This window comes from Tupaia chinensis, unplaced genomic scaffold, assembly GCF_000334495.1.
Source record: "Tupaia chinensis unplaced genomic scaffold, TupChi_1.0 Scaffold000286_1, whole genome shotgun sequence".
Lineage (NCBI taxonomy): Eukaryota > Metazoa > Chordata > Mammalia > Scandentia > Tupaiidae > Tupaia > Tupaia belangeri.
In genome coordinates, this window is record NW_006159770.1 from 94,591 (window position 1) to 105,879 (window position 11,289).

An 11,289-nucleotide genomic window follows, 5' to 3' on the forward strand; every position below is an offset into this window, starting at 1 on the left:
TTCAGTCTCATGTACTTAATCTATCTTCTGTTGTGGTTCGATCTTCTTGATTAAATTCTGGAATATAATATTCGACTCCAGACTTGTCCCTACAATTAAGTTGGCCATTTTCTTGGTTTTTTGAACTCTTATTTCTGTGTGTCTGTATTTAATTTTCCTGGTATAGCACTCCTTTCAGAACTTCTTAGAGATCTGGTCTTGTGTTGGAAAATTCTTTCAGGTTTTGTTTATCTGAGAATGTTCTTGTTTTTTTTTCCCATATGAAGGATAATCTTGCTAGATACAGTATTCTTGGTTGAAATTGCTTTTCCCTTAATACTTTGAATATATTTTCCCATTCTTTTCTCACTCACATTGCTTCCAATGAGAGGTCTCCTGTTAGCCTGATGGGATATCCTTTGTCGGTAACTTGACATTTCTCTTTTGCCAACCTTAGTATCTTGTCTTTGTCTGTGGTTTTGGTCAGTCTGGCTATATGTGTCTTGGAGAAGATCTTCTTGGGTTGATCCTGTTTGGGGCCCTTTGTATTTCCTGGGACTAGATCTTTGAATACCTCTCTAGGTTTGGAAAGTTCTCTTGCAGGATTTCATGGAGTAGATTATCAATGCCCTTATGGGTCTCTTCATCTTCTGGGATACCAATTATCTGGATGTTTGAACATTTGATGGTATCTAGTATTTCTCGTATATTATTCTCATTTTGGGGGCAATTTTCTCAGTCTTCATGGTGGATTTTTCTAGGTCAGAGATTCTATCTTTTACATCTGAGATTCGATTTTCTGTATGATCTAGTCTGCTTTTAATAGTTTCAAGGGAGGTTTTGACCTCCTGTGTTATAGCCTTCATCTCTAACAGGTCCATTTGATTCTTTGTTATGGTGTGTATTTCCTCTTTTAGATCTTGCAAGAATTTCCTCACCTGGAACTCATCAGCTCCTTTCTCCTGCGTCTTCTGCAGTTCATTGAGTCTTTATCTTCCACCTTTGTTAGCTTTGTTGCTATGAATATTCTGAATTCTTTATCTGACATTCCCATGAGTTTCACTGTACTGTATGAGGATGAAGAGGAGTTATTCTTTTCCCTTGGAGGAGAGGTATCTTCTTGCTTTCCCATATTTCTTGTAAGCCTGCGGTGATTTCTAGTCATCTGATGATGTGTTTCTTCCTAATTTTTTAAAATTTTTATTATTATTTATACATTTAATCACTATATATAATTTAGATTGTAAATAGACTATACCCAGCATGATATACACCTCAGTCCAGTCCAGTTGAGAACACTATATACGTCTTCATCAACACTTAATAAACCATATCTGTGTCCCACAAATCTCTTACCTCTCTATTTTTTCCCCAAATTTCCTTTTCTACACTCTTCCCCTCCCACACTCTTAAAAACTCTTTCCACTTTGTCTCTAGTGTCCATGACCATTTTTAATGCTTTTATGTCCTCCAGTCTTTCAGTTTCTATCAGAGTGTGGACAGTCGATATATGTTAAGTGGAGATATACAATGCCTCTGTTTCATAGCCTGACTTGCTTCACTCAACAACAAATCTTCCATATTCGTCCCCTTTCTATCACATTCTAGGGCTTTGTGTTTTTTTTTTGGCTGAGTAGTACTCCATGGAGTATATATGCCACACTTTTTCAATCCATTCATCTGTTTGAGGACATTTGGGTTGACCCTATGTCTTAGCAATCATGAATAATGCTGCAATGAATATAGATGTGCAAGCACTTTTCCAGGTGTTCTCCTGTCCTTTGGGTAGATACCCAGGAGTGGAATTGCTGGATAATATGGTAGTTCTATTTGAAGGTCTTTGAGAAACCTCCATATTGTTCTCCACTAATTCTTTTTTTTTTTTTTTTTGGAGAGGTTTTTGCTATAGGGCGCGTGCGCTCGCCAGACAGACAGAGAGAGACAGAGAGATAGAAAGCAGGAAATCACCCCCCAGGGGGGATGGCCACGCCGCAATCCCTTCTCCTCCATTCTCCTCTCGGGATCTTGGGCACGCACGCACACGCACCCGGCGTGAGTTTAAGCCACCGGGTCCGGGACTCGAACCGCGGTCGACTACGTGGGAGTCCAGCAACATAGCCATTACGCTAACTGCTGGTCCCTCCACTAATTCTTGAAGTTCAATCTGAGCGTTCAGAGGTGTGCAGAGGAGGTGATCTGCAATCTCTCTTCCATTCCGTTTTTACTCTTTGTGCATCAGATTCAGTGCAAATAGAGGAATATTCTGGTGCAAATAGAGGAATGTTCTGACCCTAATTGTATTCAGATGTTTGGATCCTGTTCATGTGGATCTAGACAGTGTGTAAAGGCCACCAGAAATTAATCTGGAGGGAGAAATCTCAGCAGAAAATCTTCATTTTTAGTCAGGGGAAGCAATATTTCACAGCTCAAGTTCAGTGTCCATGTCAGAGGAACATCTTCTTTTATGTATATCGTTTGCATAAAAAATACCCCAAAAAAACTAGCTTAAAAAGAAAAGAATTTTAGGTCCTTCGTGCCTTAATTGTGTTCTCCCGTCAGAGAAGAAATAGTTTCTTCATGGTGGACCACTTGAGTCTAGGCTCTGTTTTCTTCCAGGGATCTTCCCCACTCCTGTCATATCTGCCTCACCAAGCTCTCTGATTCCCTGGAATGGGTCTGTGAAAATCCTGTGCCAGGGAACTCCTGAATCCTACCTGTACCAGCTGGTGATCCTGGGAAACGCCTCATACAAGGAAGTAGAGAAGAGACTGGGCATTCAGAAGGAGGCAGAGTTCGTCATTAAGCACATGGACACGACCACTGCGGGGCGTTTGCAGTGCCGGTACATGAAGCAATACAGGTGGTCAGAGTACAGTGAAGCTCTGGAGCTGGTGGTGACGGGTAAGGAGGCACCAGGGTCTCTGCCACTCAGGCGCTCCGTTGGTTGTTTTCTTACTTTTAGACTTATTTTCAGGAAGGTTTTAGATTCACAGGAAATTAAGAAGATACTACAGAGAGTTCCCATATCCCCAGCAGCCAGTTTCCCCTATTCTTTTTCATTTATTTATTATTATTTTAATTTGCTATAGGCCAACAGAGACAGAGAGAGAGAGAGAGAGAGCAATCCACCAGGTCTGCGACTTGAACCACTGTCAGTCATGTGGGAGTCCAATGCCTTAACCACCATGCTACCTGCTGGCCCACCGTTTCCACTATTGCCACCGGCTATCATTAGCATGGTACATTGGTACCACTAATGAGCCAATAAGATACTTCTTTCTTCGTTGTTTATTTGGGTTTCCTTCGTTTTCACCCCATGTCTTTTACCCACTGCAGGAACCACTCCGGACCGCGAGTGCCCGACGTCCCTTGTCCGCTCAGGAGCCTACACTGCACTAGTCACCACGGCCTTTGAGGCTCCTCTTGACTGATGATTGCTCAGACTTCCCTTGTTTTTGATGACTTTGACACTTTGAGGAGTATGGTCTAGTGTTTCTAGGGTGTCCCCCACTTCTGGAAGTTCTCTGATGTTTTCCTCATGATTAGACTGGGTTATGGGTCATGCCAAGGAACCCACAGAGGCAAAGTGCCGTTTCCATCACGTCACGGAAAGGTACAAACACTCGAATCTGGCGGTGGGTGTCTACTTGAGCACCTGACTGGGAAGGAATTCGCTGGGTTCTGCACTGTGAAATCACTCTTCCTTCCCCGGCACTTTCCACAGCCCATCCCTAAGGAGCGAGGGGCTGTGCTCCCCAAGCCCAAATGCAGCTCTGTTTAATGCTCTGTCCTCGGGGCGGCCTGACTGGGTGGTTCTAAGAGAATGCACCTGAGTTGCGGGTCCTTCTTCCTCCTGACATTCTTCAGACAAGGTCCCCTCCTACGCCTGACGTAGCTCCCCAAACTCTCCAGAGACCACTTCCCCTCTCGCAAACATACAGTTCTTCTGGATTTAGGGGCCATATCCTGTCCCTTGAAAGCGGCACCTCTCTTGGGGCCGGCAGGGTAGGGAAATCCTGCCATTGATGAAATGAAATCAGCCAGACACAGAAAGGCAGCACATAGCCCGCTCGTGTGTGGGGTGTGGAAGGTGAGCTCACAGAAGAGGAGAGTCGAGTGGTGGTCGCCAGGGACTGGGGTGATGGTGGAAGACTGGAGAGATCTCAGTCGAAGGGTACAAAATTTCCATTAGATGGGAGAGATCACGTTGAGATATCTGGTGTGCATCCCAGTGAGCACATAACAATGTGTTGTATGTTTGAAAATCTCTGGGTAGATATATTTTTTTTTTTTGGAGAAATTTTCACTGTAGGGCGCATGCACTCGCCAGACAGACAGAGAGAGACAGAGAGACAGAAAGCGAGAAATCACCCCCCAGGGGGGATGGTCACGCCGCAATCCCTTCTCCTCCATGCTCCTCTTGGGATCTTGGGCACGCACGCACACGCGCCCGGCGTGAGTTTTAAGCCACCGGGTCCGGGACACGAACCGCGGTCGACTACGTGGGAGTCCAGCGACATAGCCATTACGCTAACTGCTGGTTCCCTCTGGGTAGATATTTTAAGCTTATTTATTTTATTCTTGAGTGTGTGTGTGAGAGAGAGACAGAGACAGAGAGAGAGACAGAGAGAGGCACCCTCTGCTGGGTTTATGTGCCCCAGTCTTCCCATCAGTCCCACAGCCGGGACTGCAGGCACGCCTGATGTGTTCAGGCAGCCCTGGAACACCAACCCGGAGTCTTCCCATATGGCTCCCAGCACGGCGCAGTGGTGCCCCTGCTCCTGCGCCACCAGGGCTGGGCAGAGAGTAGGATTTAAGTGTTCTCAGCACAGATAAATGAGGAAGTGTGTAAGGTAATGCATCTGTTAATGAGCTCAACCAAGCCACTGAGTGGCGTACGCATATTTCAGAACAATACATTGTGTGTGGTAAATGCCAGAGGTCTTTGCAAAGTTCATGGGAAAATGTATCTTATGAAAGAATTATGCATGAATTTCAGAAATTTTTTGCAACAAAATATGTTGTTGGAAAAGTCATGACATTTTTCTGGGGTTTTTTATGCATCATGACTTTTCTTACAACCTAATAAACTCGTACTTCAAATATATCTTCCCATGAGTTTTTTTTTAATTTCCTTACATATACAAAATTTTGGGCTAATTAAAAATTTTTTTTCTTAAAAATGAGGAAGAGTCTTTTTTTTTTGAGAGTTTTTTTGTTTGTTTTTTGTTTGTTTTTTATTTGTTTGTTTGTTTTGTTTTGTTTTGTTTTTTCTACAGGGCGCTTGCACTCCCCAGACAGACAGAGAGAGACAGAGAGACAGAAATCGAGAAATCACCCCCCAGGGGGGATGGCCACGCCGCAATCCCTTCTCCTCCATTCTCCTCTCGGGATCTTGGGCATGCACGCACACGGGCCCAGCACAAGTTTAAGCCACCAGGTCCGGGACGCAAACTGCAGTCGACTACGTGGGAGTCCAGCGACATAGCCATTACGCTAACTGCTGGTCCCAACTAAAAATGGGGAAGAGTCTTTACTTGTCCCTCTCTTCTCTTTTAGGCTTGTTCGACAAGCCCCTTCTCTCTGCAGAGCAGGGTGTCGTGAGGCTGGGAGCGAAGATCTATCTCCGGTGTGGTTCAGCACACGTTCCATTTGATAGCTTTTCACTGGCCAAGGATGGGGAGGCTTCCCTTCCACCGCCCCAACACAGAGGACCCCAGGGCAGCTTCACTCTGGGTCCTGTGAACCGCAGCTTCTCGGGGAACTACAGGTGCTATGGTTGGCACAGCGGCAGCCCTTACGTGTGGTCGGCCCCCAGCAACGCCCTGGAGCTTGTCGTCACAGGTAGGTGCATCCAGGCTGGCCGTCCAGGGTCGTCTGGCAGGGATATGAAGGAGCACCCTGAGCGAAGAGCCTTGCAGGGGCTCACTCAGCGAGGCTGTGGCGAGAGGGCTCCTCGTTCAGCTTTCCCACCCTCCCGGAGTTCGGTGTGCGGGATCCTTTGCAAACATGTGAGCTCTGGAGAGAGGAGAAGCCAGCACCGAGTCGCACTTGGAGGCCATGTTGGCAGCAGCCATGAGGCCACCTAGACTCCTCTCAGGCTTGCGCGGCCCTCCTCTCCACGGCCCGCGGGCTGGTGGGGACGCTAGCTCAGCTCTTCTCACGTGCTTGGTTGCAACTAGAAATCCTTGAGCTGGCGACAGGGCTAGGCCCCACTCTGAGTGGCTGGGAGCTTGCAGCCCCTGGGGAGGCGCCTGGAAACTCTCACAAGCCCCATTTCTGTACTGTTTGCGTGCGTCGTTCTCAGAGGGAGGGGTTACTGCAGAACGGAGCAGCTGCTGGCTGCGGAGCAGGGCAACCACATCCGTGCCTCACACCCCCTGGCAGAGAGGGTGGCGCCATGCCAGCTGTGCGGGAGTCATGGGACTCCAAGACCATCCAGGCCAGGTCAGTCTCGCTCACGCTCGCCCTGTCGCTCTCTCTCGCTCTCGCTCTCTCTCATTGAGGGCATGTGTGCTCACCAGAGAGACAGAAAGCGAGAGATCACCCCCTGGGGGGAGGACCACACCACACACCACACACACCACAACCCCTTCTCTTCCATGCTCCTCTCAGGAATTTGGGTACAGAGGCACCCACACCCAGCATGAATTTCAAGGCGCTCGAACCACAGTCGGCCACGTGGGGTACGGCACCTCAACCACCAGGCCACCTGCCGGCCCCGAGCAGTCTCTTTAAGTCATCATCCTGGGCGGTCGGTGTGCGTTCACGTAGGAGTAATGAAATCAAATCAGTACACAAATAGATCGCAATGGATGAAAAGGCTGACTGCAAACACCAAGTATTTCAAGTCCGAGCGGATAATGCAGGAGAGGAGCAGCCTGACACGGGGATAGGAGACGATTTCTACAACACTGTGCAGCAACTACGTGCTTTAAGGAAAAGAGGAATAAACCCAATCAAACTAAACATAAGAAAACATGCTGACTCAGGATGCATGCCACCGGGCGTTGCAGGGCGGTCTCTCGGGAGACAGGCGTTGCGGGGTGGTCTCTCAGAAGACCGGGCATTGCAGGGCGGTCTCTCAGAAGACCTGGCGTTGCGGGGCGGTCTCTCAGGAGACCAGGCATGGCCGGGCGGTCTCTCAAACAGATTGCACCAACTGACAGTCTCCGTGTGAGAACGCTGCACCCTTCCCATGTCAGGGTTTTAGGATTTTTAATTGGGAGCTTTGAAGAATATCTCATTGCAGTTTTAATTTGCCTCTCACAGTTGACAATTTAGCATTTGTAATATGGGTATTTATTCTTTTTTGAGAGATTTTTGCTATAGGGTGCATGCACTTGCCAGAGAGACAGAAAGCGAGGAATCAGCCCCCGGGAGTGGGTGGCCACATGGCAGTCCCTTCTCGTCCAGTCTCCTCTTGGGGTTCTGGGCATGCGCACACACATCTGGCATGAGTTTCAAGCAGCTGGGTCCAGGACTCAAACCGCGGTTGACCACATGGGAGTCCAGTGACGTAACCGCTACACCACCTGCTGGTCCCTAATGGATATTTGAATTTGCCTGCCTGGTTATGAAACATTTGTTCACGGGTTTTGCCCTTTCTTCTGTAGTCTGTCTCTTGCTAATCGATTTGATCTGATTTATGGGAGGGGTTTTTTCATCTGGACTTTATTTCTCTATCAGTTATTTGTACCAAAAATTTGTTCTTCCTTTTCCCTGATGGACCTAAATTCAATTTTTTTCACTTGATTGGATTTATTGGTCTGCTCCTTTAGAGCACTCACTGTATCTCATTTTAAATACTATTTCTTGGGGCCAGCAAATGGCATAGTAGTTACATCGCTGGACTCGCACATAGTCAACTATGGTTTGAGTCCCAAACCCAGTGGCTTAAAACTCATACCAGATACGCGTGTGTGCACGTGCCCAAAATCCCAGGAGGGATTGCGGCATGACCACTCCCCAGGGGGTGGTTTCTGTCTCTCTGGCTCTCTGGCTCTCTGTCTCTCTGGCTCTCTGGTGAGCACACATGCCCTATAGCAAAAATTCTCTTTCAGAAATAAATAAATCAACATCACCTCTTACCGCAGTGCCGAGCGACTTGTACAGCCTCATCTGCACGACTTGACTGTCTCACACTCTGCCCCGCTCTGTGCCTGTGGAGCTGCTTTACGTTTAACAGGAGGGAGTAAAAGGTCTCTGAGCACTCTGATTCCCCGGTATTACCTAACCCTTGAAAGCAGTATCAGCTCACAGTCCATACGACACGTGAAAAAGAAAACGGTTCAGAGGAGCGCTGTCCAGAAGATGTCACGCAGTGTGGAGATGGGCCAGCAGGTGGCATAGTGGTTAAGACGCTGGACTCCCACGTGGCCAACCGTGGTACAAGGCCCAGACGCGGTGGCTTGAATATCACAGCAGGCGCAGGTGCATGTGTGCCCAGAATCCCAGGGGGAGAGTGGAGAACGGTTGCAGCATGCCCAGAATCCCAGGGGGAGAGTGGAGAAGGGTTGCAGCACGGCCGTCCCCCGGGGGATGGCTTCTCACTTTCCCTCTCACTGTCTCTCTCTCTTTCTCTTCTCCGGTGAGCACAACACCTTATGGCAAAACCTTCAAAAACAATAATGACGGGGGAACCAGCAGTTAGCATAATGGCTAATCGCTGGGCGAAAACAGTTAGTGTAATGGGTATGTCGCTGGAAGCCCACGTAGTTGACTGCGGTTCGAGTCCCGAACCTGGTGACTTAAACTAATGCTGGGCACGTGTGCATGTGCGCGTGCATGCCTAAAATCCTGAGAGGAGAATGGAGGAGAAGGTATTGTGGCGTGGACATCCCCCCTGTGGGGTGATTTCTTGCTTTCTGTCTCTCTCTGTCTTTCTGGGGAGAAAAACCTCTCTCAAAAAAAAAAAAAAAACAATAGTGACAATAGTGTGGCAAAATCTTCCCTAAGTGTTCCTCTGCCTACTTCTCAGGGGCTGGCAGGGCTGAACCCGCTGTCAGGTAGAAAAGGGAGAAGCGCTGTGGGCGGGGTGAGGTAGAGGAGGGAGTCCAGAGCTCCAGACGCGCAGGGGGGAGGGAGGAGCCGCAGTCCCCCATCAGGAGCCCCTCCCCTGTTTATGCGACTCCCCTCCCTGCAGGGTGCGCCCGACACCCGCGGGGTCTGTCCAGAGGCTGGGACTGAGACGGAAAGGGACGCGGCCGACCGTTTCTCTCTGAATTACGCCCCCAGACGCCGCGATCCAAGATTACACGAGGGAGAACTGGGCCCGACTGGGCGTGGCCGGGCTTGTCCTCGCGGCCCTCCTGGCAGTACTGGCTGACCACTGGCGCGGCCACAGGGTGCCCCCCGCAGAAGGCTGGTCAGCCTTGGCAGAACCGAGCTGGAGGGGACAGGAACGTCGCTCAGAGCAGACCTTCGGACAAATCCAGAGTGGCCGCAGGTAAACTCCCCGAGCCCGCCCCTGTGGGCTCCTACAAAGCTGCTGCGGGAGCGGCCGGCAAGCCTGGGCCATTTTCTGACCAATCAAATGGCATCTTCTGGGGCCAGCAGGTGGTGTGGTCGCTGGGGTGCTGGACTCCCACATAGCTGACTGTGGTTCAAGTCCCTGACCTGGCGACTTGATCTGTCACTTTCCCTTTCTCTCTCTCTCTGTTCAAATTTTACAAGAACAGTAATTGTAATAAATAAACTTAAATAAATAAATAATTTTTAAATTATACAAAAATGGTGGATTTTTGTGTGGATCTGACCCTGCACCCAGCCTTTCTGAACACTAGTTGTGATTTCCCATCTGTGTCTGCTTTCTGACATTTTATATCCATTTTTTCTTCTTTTTTAAAAATGTATCTCTGGTGACCAGCAGTTGGCATAATGGCTATGTCGCTGGACTCCCATGTAGTCGACCACAGTTTGAGTCCCCAACCTGGTGGCTTAAACTCACACCGGACGCGTGCGCTGGCCCAAGATCCCGAGAGGAGAATGGAGGAGAAAGGATTGTGGTGTGGCCATCCCCCCTGGGGGGTGATTTCTCGCTTTCTGTCTCTCTGTCTCTGTCTGCCTGGCGAGCGCACGCACCCTATAGCAAAAAAACTCTCAAAAAAAAATGTATCTCTGTAGAAAATAAATTGGTAAATGCCAAAAATATTCAGTAAGACCCCCTTTGTCTTTTTCATTTTGTTCTGTCAGAGGACGTTTCCGAGAGAGGGATAGCACCCGTCAGCAAAATGCGTCCACGCTCAGTTCTCTATTCTCCCTGTCCCCATCTCAGGGATTTGGGGCGCTCGCACGCACACGCCCAGCATGTTTCTCTAGCAGCTGGGACTGGGATTCGGACCGTGGGCAGCCATACGGGGTCCAGCTACCTCTGCCCAGTGCCCAGCCGCTATGCTGGGAGTCCGGCCTCCTTTAATTTTATGTATCTGTAATGTCGGTAAATTGACAAGAGTGAAAGTTGCAATCTATGAATTATTCCATTTACTTCATAAATCCTACTTCTGTGGAATTTCCATACAGGGGAAATTTAACCCCAGCATGTGTCTCACTGCAATCCGTTAGCTTGTTCTCCATTTTCTTCAGTTTTACAGCAGGCTTTAGGTGCACCATATCATAACGTGGGTTTTATCTTTGAGGGGGGAGATTTCACTATAGGGCGTGTGCGCTCGCCAGACAGACAGAGAGAGACAGAGAGACAGAAAGCGAGAAATCACCCCCCAGGGGGGATGGCCACGCCGCAATCCCTTCTCCTCCATTCTCCTCTCGGGATCTTGGGCACGCACACACACGCGCTCGGCGTGAGTTTAAGCCACCGGGTCCAGGACGCAAACCGTGGTCAACTACGTGGGAGTCCAGCAACATAGCCATTACGTTAACTGCAGGTCCCCATAACGTGGATTTTAGTTAACCCCTGTCACATGAGCAAACAGAGGCTCCTCTATGATAAATGTGAATTCACACGTTCAGTTAGGGTTGATTAGAAAATCCTAGAGAGACCGGTAACAGTCATACAACAATATAAATATATGTAATGCCGTTACACTATAGACTTAGAAATGCTTAAAATGGGGCCAGCAGGTGGCATGGTGGTTAAGGTGACGGACTCCCATGTGACCAACCACTTTTCAAGTCTAAGACCTGGCGATTTGCGTGCACTCGTGCGTTCTCTCTCTCTCTCTCTCTCTCTTGCTCTCTCTCTTACTCTCTCTCTCTTGCTCTCTCTCTTGCTCTCTCTCTCTTGCTCTCTCTCTCTCTTGCTCTCTCTCTTGCTCTCTCTCTCTTGCTCTCTCTCTCTCTTGCTCTCTCTCT

At 48.8% G+C, this 11,289-nt stretch overlaps 1 protein-coding gene across 1 annotated transcript in view; it reads left to right on the plus strand.

Annotated features, from left to right (window-relative positions):
• The window catches only part of LOC102474665 (uncharacterized), a 92,004-nt gene that overhangs the window by 59,644 nt on the left and 21,071 nt on the right, over nt 1-11,289 (plus strand). The window contains exons 23-26 of the mRNA XM_027772578.1: nt 2,596-2,880; nt 5,539-5,823; nt 6,287-6,501; nt 9,298-9,427. Of these exons, the coding sequence (XP_027628379.1) occupies nt 2,596-2,880; nt 5,539-5,823; nt 6,287-6,501; nt 9,298-9,427 (915 nt within the window). The remainder of the gene's footprint in view (nt 1-2,595; nt 2,881-5,538; nt 5,824-6,286; nt 6,502-9,297; nt 9,428-11,289) is intronic.